The following is a 14,940-nucleotide window of genomic DNA, read 5'->3' as shown; positions in this document are numbered from 1 at the left end:
TAAAAATGTAAAAAAATAATGTTATTGCGAAATGGTTATTCCTGTAGGATAAAACGATATTTCTGAGAAAGTAGACAGAACAAATTCTCACCCTGCGTCCTGCTCATGAGTAACACTTTGATGATCAGTGAAATCCATAGGACTAGAGATGCCTCCATTGTTTCAAAAGATTAAAGCATTAGTGGATCGTAATGATATAACATTTGAATAGGTAATGTATTTCACTTTCATGATTCGTTGTTTTATGCATGTGGAATTTCTTTCTCGAACCTAAATATCAATAAAAAGTATTTTCTTCCATTCTAGCGCATTATAGCACCAATCAAATAATGCTAAAATGAAATTCATGGTTGTTTCGTTGTAATCATTGGACCACTTGATTTAATATCGAGTCAAAATGATTAAGGTTCACTGTCGTTTTTGCTTTGTTTTATATTGGTTTGCTTTATATTATATTGTGTTCCTTATTATTATTATTATTACTTCCGTTTACTAAAAACAATCCAACTGAGCCGAAGGGCGTAAACGTGATTCTTGTTCCAGATGATTTTCCTTCTGATGCTTCAAATATTTACGATATACTGGATGCAGGGCATCCATGAGAAATATCACTTATTTTTTAAAAAGTGTTTCCCCCAGACATTACAAACAAACTCAGCTTTGTGCTCAAAATAATATACCAGTGGAGATAGTAATGGAATCAAACATGACGATTGATTTCGAAAGCATCTAAACCTCTAAGATATTTAAGGAAGCCCCTTGTGGTTAAGTATTGTGCTCGAGAGAGGTTTCGTACACATGGAAGGCGCCTTTTGGTTTACTGTCATTCAATAAGGATAAACATACCGCATGGCGCGCGCCTTTTCTTTCTTTCTTTCTTTTTTTTTTTTTTTTTTTTTTTTTTCTTTCTTTTTCGTAGATATTGTCCACTACATTATGCATACACTGAATGTCATTTTATTAATTACTACCACTTATATTATAATACTACAAATTGTATACGCTAGGACGAGTCTGATGAAAGTCTAAAAATAGCATTTGTTTTCGAGTTGCAATAAATCACATTTATTAATGAGGGAAAAATTATGGGAATTATCTGACAATATATTTAGATGAATATTAATTTGATATATTTGCTTTGTTTCCTTTGTACTTTTGCTTTCTTATCTTATTGTTCACTTATTCCTCCTTTTTATCTTATTTTTAGTAGAAACATCTCTTTTTCTTTTTTTCTTTTTCTTTTCTTTTAATAAAACCTTCTAGGTACTTCTATCACAACATCCAACATTACTTCAATACAACTACTTTTCTTTTACGCTTGAATACAGATGTAGTGGTTGGTATTCTGATCCTTGCTGCTGCTGATTAACATTTGATGTAGCATGTTTTTGCGCTGTCTCACAGGGAACATTTGTTGGTAGCCCTATTTCATTATTGTCCCTTAGTAGCGACTGATACTCGTGCTCTCTTGACAATGACTCTCCATTATTTATCTGTTGATAAAGATGCTGAGTTCCTGGCAGAATGTGCTGCTCTGCAGGGTTCTCTTTTGGTTTCCTCTCTTCCAATAAGGTTAGAGTGCATTCTGTCGATACTACTCCAACATCAATATTCGATCGGTGGTATCAGGTTTGGTGTTTCGTGGGGTGTTTTCGATGCTGCTGGTTCGTGTGTTTCAATTTCTATTCTATCCTGGTATAAAAGAATATAGTAAAACAAATTGTGTTTGTTTGTCTGTTTGTTAGATAAACCCCAAACATCTACTCTATCCCTTTTACTGCTTAGGTTAAGTTGGTAATCAATAAGGGGTCAAGGTTGAGTGAGTAGTCCGATCCATATTCAGATATATATTACCACTTTAAATCCCCCCCCCCCCCCCCCCCCTAAATAAATTATAGATAATAAATCAAAAACGTAGTCCAAGTCAACCTGTGGCTTTTTTCCTTTCATTTTCATTTTCTTATTACAGACATTTTATAGTATCAAACTCACCTCTACAACTGGAAAAGATTCTTCTGGTTTTGAAACCCAAAAAAGCAAAAATATAATCGTCAAAACGTCATGAGCTATGAATTTTTTGTTTTTGCACGGTAGGGAGTCTCAGGATATGCAACGGATGGGTTAAACTGATTACATACAGTACGTATATGGAACATGTGAACTTACCTTTGGTTGTCGCTCCTCTTCCTTAAAACTAGAATATATTTAAAATTATGATAAAAAGTATAAGATAGACACACCCTGATGATTTTTTTTTTTTTGCTAGATATAAAAGAAAAGAAAAAAAGAGTAAAATAAATCAGAAATTATACCATTGAATCATTATCAATCGTTTTACATACTTCACGGATCCTGATTAATTCTACGTGACTTGCACTGTATGCTGGAATTAAAGTGTTTAAAATTAAAATGTAGCACACTAATAGAGCCATGATAATATTCACAACTATTGATATTGATGTTACTATAAAATGAACTGTTGCAAATGTGCGACCTGATAAAAGCAGAAAAAATAATAATTGATTAAAGGTAAGGCACAGTATGTGCCTGCAGACTCGGGGTAGCGGTAAAGCAAAAAAAAAAAAAAAAAAAAAAAAAAGAAAAAAGAAAAATCATGTCAATATATACAAACGAATGAATTAAAATGTATGTAACCTTTATTTATACTTATATATGTAACGTCTTGACATAACCTTGAATAAATAGTGTCGAGCAAGACCTCTCTCCAGCAGAATTGGTTCTTGAGTCATGACCTTTGAATGATGATTAGGAAGTCAAGTCAAATGTTAATAATTCAACTGAAGTAGTTAAGAAATTGAGTCATCACATGTTTATTGGTAATTCTGACCTGTAGTGGTTTGTGGTGATGATGTCGTTATTCCATGGTGATTTCTACTAGGGTGGATGGACTGAGGATAGATGACATTAATTGTTTATGAGTAAATCATTCCAAGGACCATCCATCCATCCATCCATCCATCCATCCATCCATCCATCCATCCATCCATCCATCCATTCGTCCGTCCGTCCGTCCGTCCATATTTTTTGCTTTAAACCTGTATAACCCATAGCTGCCTGCTTTTATGGTTACAATTTCCAAGACACTACCACCAGTAAGAGTATGAGATCCAGTCGATATTGATCGATTACGGGGATCATAAAACGTGAACAGGGGTGAGGGCACGCCATAGGCCAAACAGTATATCCTCATTTTACCACCATTATATGAAGCAACTGTGACATTTGACTGAAATAAATCTATTTGCGGCTCATCTGCGAAGAGAGCGAATTATATATTTCCAGACTGCACTGTTTCAATGATCTTGATTGTGATCATATTGATTTGTTACAAACCTTGCAGCGCCCCCTCACCCAACCATTTTGGCTAAAAACATAACAACATATATTTTTATATCTAAAAAAATATCATTTAGACTCACACTGGACAGTTACCAAGATACTCTTACAAAATGGAGGTTTGTTTATGTTGTTGATAGCACAGCATTCGTATTGCCCACTGTCATATCTTGTAATATTTGTAATATCGATTGTCACATTCCCTACGCCTTGATCAATGACATCACCCTGTACTTTTTGCCACGTGACGTTGCATAGGAGTTCCTACCGCAGAATATTTGATATGCAGTTCTTGGGATTCGTTAACAGGTATGTTTGAAAATGACGGATTGATCGATAAAGATGGAAATGCTGTAAATAAGAAAATAGCACATGTAAGTACATCAGTCGTCGCCCTTACAAATATGGCAAACAACGAAAAACCAAATGACTTATTTTGAACATTTTCATTAGAATGCATACCATATATCCATGAAAAAGTTAACTATCAAAATTGCTCAAATTAGCGCAAAGTTGAAAGTGCAAAGGATATAGTATGCACAAAGAACGAAAGAACGAAAGAACGAAAGAACGAAAGAACGAAAGAACGAAAGAACGAAAGAACGAAAGAACGAAAGAACGAAAGAACGAAAGAACAAATATTTTCAATATTTTAAGAATAAGATTGTACTTATCAGTTCGAGTCTGATTATGCATGGTTGAATAAATGTTAATGGGAAAACGAGATCCTCACCTTAATAAAAAACAACAAACAAACGGAAGATATTTCAAAATCAAAATCAAAAACTAAAGCAAACAAGAAAATAATTTAATAGAAACAAGAACAACAATTCCAACAAATTGAAAGAATTATACCCACATGTTACGACGAGTTTGACTTTACTTGTTATGGAGCTTCTTGTTGCCAGCATCAGAACACATCCATACGCACCACTATCAGCCAGAGTAACATTATGGATTATCAGTGTAGCAGTTGATTCTTTACTCACTCGAACAGTGTTCAGTAGTCTAGCAGGACATGTATTGGTGTTTATGTACCATTTCCATTTGTTGAACACAAGTTCTTGTGCGATTAGAAATGCCCTCTTATTGTCTGCATAGAAAATCCACCTTGGTGAAGAAACATCAAACTCTTCCATCCTGTTATCCACACTGTAATCCCACACGAGCTTAGCTGTTTTCCCTACAGACACATACAAAACACTTGGTGGAACTACTCAATAAATAAAATATGAATGACTTATCAATGTGAATATTTCTGTTGACTAAACTATGAGAAAGTAAAATTTCTCACCATGCGTTTTGTTCAAGAGTAACAGTTTGATCGTCAATGAAATCAATAGATCTACTGACAACCCCATTGTTCTTATAGATTGAAGCATTGATGGATCAAAATATTGCAATGCTATTTAAACTAGTATATATCGTATTTCACTTCCATATAGTTCCAATTTCAATACGTCTTGAATTATATAGCTTCTTGACAATATGTAGGAAAAAGCATTTTTCCCTGTTATTTTAAAACTTTCAACACCTCAAAATATTCGAACAAATATAACTATATTTGGGGGAACTTGAAGCTAGGGTGATTTTATGAAAAGAAGTAGTTTATAAATGCACCTCGGCTTTTATTATTATTTGGGCTCAGGTTTAGTTAAATTGGATTTTTTTGTTTTTGTTTTGTGTTCTTTTATAGTCTCTTTATTTTTTAAAGCATAAGATACCATGGTTATTTTCATCAATACTATTTAAATTGTCTTTCTAGTCAAAAAGTATATTCAAAACTTTTCAAATTGATTTTTAAAGGCGTAAACAGGATTCTAATTCTAATTTTATGCCTAGTACCTATATGTAATGCGCAGTTGATCATATTAACATGTTAAATTGCGCAATACAAATAATAAACTATTATTATTATCATTAGTTCAATCCAGAGTTGCTTTGAGATGTATCAACTGTAATTATTAGTATGAGGCAGATTTAGTTGAAGAAAACCAACACTTTGGGAAATGATACCACCACCTGTTTCACTGCAATTTTATGTTGGATTGCATGTTTTTAAAGGACAAGACTAGGCATGCATTCAATAGAATATTCCATTCACGTATAACGAACTAACAATTGCTTTCGAAAGCGTTTAAAAGGAAAATTAGCTATATTTAACGTCGCTAGTTCCTTCAGTTGAATTTCAACTGTTATCAATGGAAGCCGACGGTGCGCACTTTACAAGCTCTCTCCATCAGTGCTCTGTTTCAAGAGTATTTAAAGCTAAAGCTACAAGGTGTAGAGAGAAAAATAAAAAACAAACAAACAAACAAAGGAATAAATGGGAAGTAGGGAAGAAAGGAATTGAAGGAAAAATAGAATAATAATGCTAAATAACTGTAATATTATTTTTAAGGGAAGAATCAAAAATATATAAAAGATTATTGGCATACCTCATGACCTTTTCGAGCCAAAACAGGACAGCCAAATCTGTAGGAGAAAACACGCACAAAAAATATTTTACAATTTTAAAGGACATCTGGTAAAGTCGTGGAATTAAGCTACGCACACACTGCCCCCCTCCACCCCATTTTTTTGTCTACAACAGCATGTTTATATGCTACAGAGGAAGGGGGGATGTTATTTTCCGCACATTATTGTAGAGAGAAAACTGGATTTTTAAAAAAATACATCTCTTACCTTTCCTTGAAAAAAATTGTGAGATTTTCGTCAAATCCAACTTCGTTTTGTGCTCGACATATGTACAGTCCATACTGATCACTGCTATATGTTACTAGTGTCAAAATACTACCGCCTGTAATGTTCCTAACCCCCTTGGTAATTTGCATTCCTTTAAGATCATACCATTTGATCAATGGAGTGGGCAGACTATCAACCAGGCAATGTAAGGCGAATCTCTTTTCAGTTGATAATAGGCATTATGATAGAGTTTGTTAAACTAAGTATAGTATAGTAACTATGTATCCCACACGGCGCACTGCCACATCTATCTAAGTATAGTGGGTTTATCTGGACAACAAATTGAAAAAAAGGAACAATTAGAAGGGAACCAGCGGAAAAAAGAGAAAAAAAAAAAAAAAAGACACCAAATTAACAAAACAAAACATCCTGCAATTATCTATGCGCCCCGAAACGCGCCGAACCAAAAATAAATATTCATATAAACCACTATCACCTTTGGTGAGATTAGAGATGACAAGAGTAGCTGTGGACTCTTTACTGAGTCGACCTTGCAGTCTTGTTGGGCAGTTTTGGGAATAACGAGCGTCCTTTCATTGAAACCATCCTCGACGCGGATACCTATTCTTTATTACATCCATTTTGAAATCACAAGCAAATCCTGCGATCTGATTGGTTCCCTGCAGCAGTGATTTCAGCATAAATTGCACGATTTTGCACATCAACTGATATGAACCAATCACAAGAGAGACATGTCATTTTCTAGCCAATTATATCAAGGAATCCATCTTAGTGTTGAGCTCACCGCTTCTTGCGAAAAAAAAGAGCCACGGCTCAAATAATTTTTTCTGAAGAACGATTTTACCGTCACAAGTCTTAAAAAAAGACTTAAAAAGCCGTAAAAAGGACTTAAAAAGACCAACTGATCACTTAAAATCGTCAAAAGCATCTTTGTAAAGTAACTGCTTAAGTAAGTTAAAGATATTACAGCGAAAAGCAGTGGGAGAAAATGCAATCGGCATCTTTTGAATGTGACTTCTTGGCGATTGATCGTGGAAAGTGGTTTCCTTTTCAATCTGTAAAGCATAACAACACATCGAAAATACAGTCATTAAAAGAAGTTTTTCTTAAGAAGAAGATTTTTGCTGAGCTAAGTGACTTCTTAAGGACAACCGAAGGACTAAACAACCTTTGATTTTTGCTGTTTTGTCGGCACAAGTGTGATCTTAACATATTGAACAGAAATCGTAAAAATACAAGCAGTGAGCATTGGCTGTAATATGGACAACAGCCAGTTCATTACAACCCTTTTGGGCAGAATTGTCTTGTTATTTAATGTAAGTAAACGATTCTTAATACACGTAATGCCTTTTGGTCCGATATAAATTCATTTTAGTTTTGGATTGAAAGTGTTGGTTTTCAAAATGAGAATCATTGCTCGATCAGTATAAACAAGTTCTCTTGGCAGCATGTTTGAATCGACTGCTTTTAGATTGTAAGTCATGTCGGTTTAACTGAAAAAACGTCTTTTTCAAAAAAGATTTCAAAATGGATATAATAAAGTGGTAATTGAACTTCGTGTCGTACAATTTTGGTCTGAAATCAAACTTGCAATTACAAACCGCACTCCCGCTACGCGGTCGTGCGATTTTGTAATCGCGCGTTTGATTTCAGACCAAATTGCACTCCACTCAGTTCAATTACCATTATAAATCCACTTGTATTACACAGAGCTCACTCTGGTGAATATGGATCAAACTTTGCATTTCTATTGCTGACATTGTAATCCCACACAAGTCTCACTGTACCTCCACTGGACACGTAGAGCACACTTGGAGGTCCTCGAGTGAACCAAGGAATACCTATCGCATATCGTGAAATCATACCATCAGCATGAAACAAATAAAATCAGGAAATTAAAACAAACAACATTAATTACGTAGATTACTTAACACAAAAATCAATATTGAAAATATCGTTTGAAAGAGTTACCAATGAAATCAGCAATGCAATCGTTTCGATGTAAAAATACCTCATACTTTATTGCCAATAGTACTGCAAAGTTAAGGCTTTAAAAAGCACAGGACGGTTAGTAATTATAACGACATTTTTATAGAGAGCGTTCATTTGCTTTTTATATTTCATAAGGCAAAACTAGAAAGGAAAACCAAAAATGGAAGTGTCAAACTTAAAAAATCCAAGGTAGAAAGTAAGAAGAAAAGAAATCCCCATGCACTTTCGAATCTCACCGAGTTGTTCCCGGACTAAAGAGAAACAACTGAAGATATTTTATTTGTTAATTTGTATTATAAATGGGATATTTATACTTATAGTACTCAGTTGATGTAATGTATTTAGAAAATATATTGTATTCTATTGTATATTCATTGTTTTTTGGGTTTTTTTTTTTGTTTTTTTATTTTTTTTTTATGAATGCCTTATATCAACTGCTTGCTACATAGCTTTTTAAAGCTTTTTAAAGCTTTTTAAAGCTTTTTAAAGCTATGCTTATGTCTCTGTACTGTGACAAACAAGAAAAAAGCTCAGCTACGCCTCGGGTTCCTGGGCTTGCTTTTTTCTTGCTCAACCTCAGTTCCCAGCTTATTATATCAACGTAACGAAATATGCGTATGCGTTTCATATTCCTCAACCATATTCCCGTATTCAATGCTTGTTGCCGCAGTGTTCCGTGAATATTACGGAAATATGAAATAAATAATACATTTCTTTAATTATAAATCTCTCTACTTGAAGGCAATTTACAATTGACTACTCGAATATGACTTACTCGAATATGAAAATTTACAAAACTAAAGCTTTATCAATTCAGGATTATCCCATGCTTTGTTACGACAACAAAATGTAATAAGTGGATGTGATGATGATTTTCGTTACGCTCCTAAATATATTATTCTGCTGCTTTTTCTCTAAACCTAATTCGTTCATCATTTCTACAAACTCTGATGATTTGTTGGAGAAGATACCAAGGGTGCTGATGGATAGATTGACAAACTTGACATCCGTGAATTGACTCTTTTGTCGATTTACCAGTTCTAAATATTTAAGCTTCTTAAGTTAAATGTTATTGTCAAGATTCGATTCAAAACCAACTGTTAATTCAAGTATGTACAAGCACTTATTAGTAATGGATAAGATAAGATCAGGACGCAGTCTGTCACCAGTTATGCTAGATGGGCTTGTGATGGGCTAGGGAGATCGGCATAAAGAGTTGTGTTTTTGCAGACACTAGGAAGATTACGGGCGAGAAAGTTGAGAACAGAATCATCACGCCAGGTGAAGCGACCCTGTTGTAGGTAAGATTTACACCCCGTCACAATGTGAAGAAGAGACTCAGGCATTAAACAGAATGAGCAGTCCGAACACGAGGAAGTACCCCATTTAGCCATGTTTTTGCGCGTAGGAAGAGTGTTGTTGATATAGCGGACAGTAAAATTGAAGATGTTCTTAGGTAACTTTGATTGGGCATTGGACCAGAGTTTATTTATCTTCAGCATAGAGAATTTAAGGACATTAGAAAAGAAAGATCCTTGAAGAGTTAGCGCCTGTTTTGTAGTTTATCCTCTTGTGAAGAATGGAAGTCTTTAAGAACTTCCTTTGTAGATTTGTAAATGTCATACTGAATGTTTTTGTCGTTACTAGTTGAATTCCAGATATGTTTTACTGAGTCATTAGTAGATGTTCTTAAAGCTTTGCGCAAAACTCTTTGACATTGAGTGAACTTGATAGACGGAGGAACAATGTTCAGACCAAATTTGTTTTTAGGAAGGAAAACATTACTCAGCGAGCCAGATATAGGAATATCAAACCATTTACTAATAAACTTCTTAACAGAGAAATCAAAATTTTCTTTAACCCAAGTTATGGAGAGGTCAGCTACAGTAAAGTGCCAGGATATTTTGGAGAGCACGAATCGATTATACAGCAGCAGTTTATTCTTAGAATGAAGAGGCTTTAGATCAATGGTGGACATCATATCATCTATTTCGCAGGCATCCCAGCCACTTTTTAGACAAATTTGATAGGAAACATAGGCTGTGCTAGTGTAATGCATAGAATCTCAGAATTTAATCCGAGAATACTATGAAATTCACAGGTATTCGGACTCAAGCAAGGGGACAGGGGGATGGGTTGTTGTGCGTAAGTGTAAAGGAGTGTGAGCGCGTGTCAATGGAGCACGAGGGCATAGGAAGGGAATAAGTTTCGTGTGGATAATATAGATAGGAAGGGATGTAGGTAATAGGTAGCAGCGATGATAAAAGGGGAAATGAGGAAAATGTCTTATTCTCAGCACCATTAAGCCATGGCTCTTTTGAGGAAGTGATGGAAAATCAGTTATTTATTCATATCTTTGACAGTTTACTATGAATCTTTCCCAAATTTAGTTCGTAGTAGTAATTGTTCAAGGCAAGCAATTACGGCATATCTGTTACCATGGAAACCAGGTCACGTGACCACACGGCCGCCATCTTGGATTTTTTAAACAAATCGTTTATAGTCGTATTGAAACTACTTCAAAAGTCCTGAAAATCCATATTCCTTTTTATATTTGCAATACCTATATGGATCTAATTGGATATCTTGGAAATTATATTAAGTTTAATCTTTAGAATATTTTTAATTTTTTGGAAAATACACTACATACAATCCCCTCCCTTCCCCCTTCGATGTACTTTCTTTCCAAACGCAAACACAGGACACCCAACACTAAGTCACGTTATATTCCGTACTTCTCATATTGCATTGCATGCATTCCCTGCATACCTTCCCTTCCTAGATATGTATATTCCGCTACTTATGTATATTCTTTCTACACATAACACACACACAGGCCAACGTGGTGTGTCCAAGTCGTCTCGTTACACGTAGGGTTAAGCTTCTGGCGGTAGACGTTTTGAAACGTGTAGGTCGAATACTGACCTCTACCTTGTGTCTTAACCCCTGATGATAAATACTTGGTAGATCGAACGACCATCCCAGAGCTTTCATAGTTTTATATTGTATTCCCTACCACACTGCCGTGACGCATGAGCTCATGTTTCGTAACGTTGCCTTCACTCGAAACACTTTTATTTTTTAACTCAATATACATTGTAGGATGTACTTTATCGTTTACTGTATCATTGCTACCTATCTACGATACATATCCATAATACTCTCATATACGTCTCGTACGCTCAACTGTTCCAATCACCCACTGACTTAATATTTGTTTATTTTATGCTATTTATTTCTATCTTTTTCATCATTTTTCTTCGATCATTTTTCACATACGTACCCCCCCCCCCCTCCCCAACACTTCCCCCTTTGCTTGAGTCCGAATACCTGTGTCAAACATAGTGTTTGTCGGGATTTTAATACCTGATGAATCTATGTTTTTAAATTGTTAGACAAATTTGATAGGAAATATAGGCTGTGCAAGTTCTAAATATAGGAAAATATAGGAATTTTTCCCAAAAATATATGCACTTTATAGGAGCTAATTAAAATAGCTTTTCAGTGGCGCAACCAGGGATCTTGCAGGGAGGGTGCACAGGCAATGATTTATTTGCAGAACCAAATAGGCCATAAAAAAGACAGAACCAAAAAAAAAAAAAAAAAAAAAAAAAAAAAAGTCAAAAAAACAAAACAAAAAACGCCCAATATGCTAAACAGTGTAAAATGTAGATGTGTCACTCAGCAGTCGTCCTATTTATAGGAAATATAGGAGGTTTTCTTTAAATGTAGGCTCTTTATAGGGTCCTATACAAATTATAGAAAATATAGGATATATAGGAGGTCTGGGATGCCTGATTTCGGAAATGAGCTCTGATTTGTGTTTTTGGTTTGACATTTCGAAATCAAAGTATCTGCCTAGGTAACGAAAAGATTCATTGATGTTTACGCGAGGAATAAGATCATTGTTGATTAAGAGTTTCGGAAGGTACTGGACTGACTTGGTTTAGCACTTTTTGATGCCAAAAGTAATAATAATAATAATAATAATAATAATAATAATAATAATAATAATAATAATAATGATGATAATAATAATGATAATGAATTTTAAATATAAACATACATCTGATCTGATATTGACTTGATATAACTGGGAAATTGCTTAGAAATATAATGTATCCGCAATTTCACTAAAAGCAATACTTGTGAAACGAGTCAGTAAAGTTGAAATAAACAAAAGAATAATAATGGAAACTTTATTTCTTTTTCTTTTTTCATTTACATATGTAAATCTCACTACAAATAGATAATCTGACTACTTGAAGACACACGCAAATACGCAAAATTTACAAACAAAAACAAACAAACGAAGGAAAAAAGAAGATTAAAATCTAGATTGATAATTAAAGTTAAGATTAAAATTAAATTAAACTGAATTAAAATTAATATTATTAAATTAAGAATAAAATTATCATTGTTATTATTATTATCATTATTATTACTATTACCATTTTTAGTATTATCATTATTATTATTATTATTATTATTATTATTATTATTAAAATTATTATTATTATTTTATTCTTGACTTTTCAATAAAGTTCATACAATCTGACCGGGTTTAAACCATAAACCTTAGGTATTCTAACTTCCCTAAAAGACTAAACAAATAAATAAATAAGATAAAACAACAGTGAAAAAAAAAAAATAATAATAATAATGCAAACATTTCAGGTGAATGGCAGTTTTTCTAATGAAAAAGCAATAACTTGTGGAATTCCCCAGAGCTCAAATCTTGGCCCGTTATTCTTTCTTTTTATACATAAATGATCTGCCAAATTGTTTAAAATACTCAATACCTAGAATGTTTGCTGACGACACAAATATCACAGCAGCAGGAAAATCAATAAATGAAACAGAACACTTTTTGAACCTCGACCTGAACAGTATAAAAACGTGGCTATCAGCAAATAAACTAAGCCTCAACATAGCCAAGACGGAATATGTTCTTATCGGATCTAGAAATCACATTATAGAAGTCTCAAGTATGAACCAAATGCAGTAATTAGAAATGATGTAGTTAAGAGAGTTCAAAGTACCAAAGTATTAGGAGTAAACATAGATGATAACCTTACTTGGGAAACACATATTGACGATATTGCGAGAAAAGTATCTTCCGGTATTGGTACTATTAAAAGGCTTAGAGAGTTTGCAAAACAAGAAACATTGGTATCTGTTTACAATGCACTGATAAGACCATTTTTTGAATACTGTTCTGAAGTATGGATATGTTAGCGTGAATAAATTTAAGTTTAAGTTTATCATCATTTTTCTTTTCATTTCGGTTTCTTATTTGTACTTTGGTTTATTTTTCAGCTTGAATATTTCACTCATGCATAGCAGCAGACCTCAAGTATGATGCCCTTTCATGCATCACTCAACCAAAATCCCTTACAGTAGCTTTTTGTTATACAAAATTTCACTATTCTCTTGGTATCCTTAAAAGATTTTAAACATTTTTTAAAATGTCAAAAGAGCTTTTAAAAAGAATTGAGCTAGTTTAGGTTTGAAACTCCATGAGGGGTCTATTGCAACATCCACTCAGTTTTAATGTATAGGTTAATATATATCAAGTGCTCTAAAAATGTTTTTGGTATTACAATTTCCTCCAAGCACGCATAACAAAGTTTTAATTCATTACTGCGTAAGCAATCGCAAAGTAATTCTGTTCAGCTCCTTACAAGATCTATAGCAATCCTTCAATAATTCTGACTCCCTTCATCTCTTCATTGGGAACAAAGACCCTGAAAAATAACATAAAAGAAAACAAATTTTAAAGCTTGCAATTGAAGCAGTAAAAAATGAAATTAGTAAAATTCAAGTTGTAATAAACATCGATAAATATTATTTTTAATATTTAGTGTGACCTTTACCTAAATTTAAAAGTGCCACATGACCAGTGCAATATCCATTAATATCATGTAACCCTTAATGTGCCTTAGTATGTTCGACGAGTTCGGTTCGGGTTGTGCTTAAAAGAGAAATATTTAGGTTAATCAAAAGTTAAATAGCGTACAAAAATAAAATATGTTTCCGTTCCCTTATGAAGAAAAAACAATAGATAATCCCTTCGCTTTACAAAAGCGCTTTTTAGCTTCTTCCTCCCCCTCTCTTTCTCTTTGTTTACAACGGTGTTTAAGGTTCATAAACATGCTGTTAAATATCTGTGACGTGAACATCAGACAATGAAGGCTAAAACCTAAGGCTAAGACAAATGGAACAAAAAAAAGAACAAATTAAAATAGAAATAAAAATAATGATAAGATAATAATAATAATAATGTAACCAACTGTTTTCTTCTACTACCACTACCACTACTACAACTTTACTACTACTACTACTGCTCCTACTGTTACTACTACTACTACTACTGCTCCTACTGCTACTACTACTACTACTACTACTAGTGCTGCTGCTGCTGCTACTGCTACTGCTACTGCTACTGCTACTGCTACTGCTACTGCTACTGCTACTGCTACTGCTACTGCTACTGCTACTGCTACTGCTACTGCTACTGCTACTGCTACTGCTACTGCTACTGCTACTGCTACTGCTACTGCTACTGCTACTGCTACTGCTACTGCTACTGCTACTGCTACTGCTACTGCTACTGCTACTGCTACTGCTACTGCTACTGCTACTGCTACTGCTACTGCTACTGCTACTGCTACTGCTACTGCTACTGCTACTGCTACTGCTACTGCTACTAAATGTGCAGAGTAGGAACTGATATACAGTAAAAACCTGCGAGTAAGAACCTGAAAATTAAGAACCTGTTAGCCTAAAATTTGTCATTTATACCCCCTATAAACAAGAACCTATTAAGCCTAGAAAAAGAAAAACTACTATCTTTGATATCTTTTTACAGTATTGCATTATGAA

The 14,940-nt window shown here is 34.1% G+C and overlaps 3 protein-coding genes and 1 long non-coding RNA gene across 6 annotated transcripts in view; 1 reads left to right on the top strand and 3 right to left on the bottom strand.

Moving 5' to 3' along the window:
* The window catches only part of LOC148913782 (uncharacterized), a 30,270-nt gene extending 30,112 nt beyond the window's left edge, over window positions 1-158 (bottom strand). The window contains exon 1 of the mRNA XM_089039977.1: window positions 92-158. Within this exon, the coding sequence (XP_088896103.1) occupies window positions 92-158 (67 nt within the window). The remainder of the gene's footprint in view (window positions 1-91) is intronic.
* LOC148913774 (uncharacterized) overlaps window positions 1-14,940 on the top strand; it is a 203,344-nt gene that overhangs the window by 77,717 nt on the left and 110,687 nt on the right. The gene's annotated exons all lie outside the window — the stretch shown is intronic.
* Window positions 5,795-7,654, bottom strand: LOC148913781 (uncharacterized). Its single transcript, XR_016120854.1, has 3 exons — window positions 6,539-7,654; window positions 6,043-6,372; window positions 5,795-5,832 (listed from the first exon to the last, which is right to left on the bottom strand). It is a non-coding gene; the product is annotated as an uncharacterized LOC148913781 (long non-coding RNA).
* LOC148913778 (protein CEPU-1-like) overlaps window positions 13,300-14,940 on the bottom strand; it is a 54,843-nt gene continuing 53,202 nt past the window's right edge. Inside the window, exons 8-9 of the mRNA XM_089039904.1 lie at window positions 13,932-14,029; window positions 13,300-13,802 (exon numbers count right to left, since the gene is read on the bottom strand). Of these exons, the coding sequence (XP_088896030.1) occupies window positions 13,938-14,029 (92 nt within the window). The 3' untranslated portion in view covers window positions 13,300-13,802; window positions 13,932-13,937. The remainder of the gene's footprint in view (window positions 13,803-13,931; window positions 14,030-14,940) is intronic.

This window comes from Actinia tenebrosa, unplaced genomic scaffold (assembly GCF_029948245.1).
Source record: "Actinia tenebrosa isolate PJP-AT-01 unplaced genomic scaffold, QUT_ActTen_1.0 PGA_scaffold0__85_contigs__length_37466705, whole genome shotgun sequence".
Lineage (NCBI taxonomy): Eukaryota > Metazoa > Cnidaria > Anthozoa > Actiniaria > Actiniidae > Actinia > Actinia tenebrosa.
Note: the sequence above shows the minus strand (reverse complement) of the source record. Positions and strands in the feature narration are given on the sequence as shown.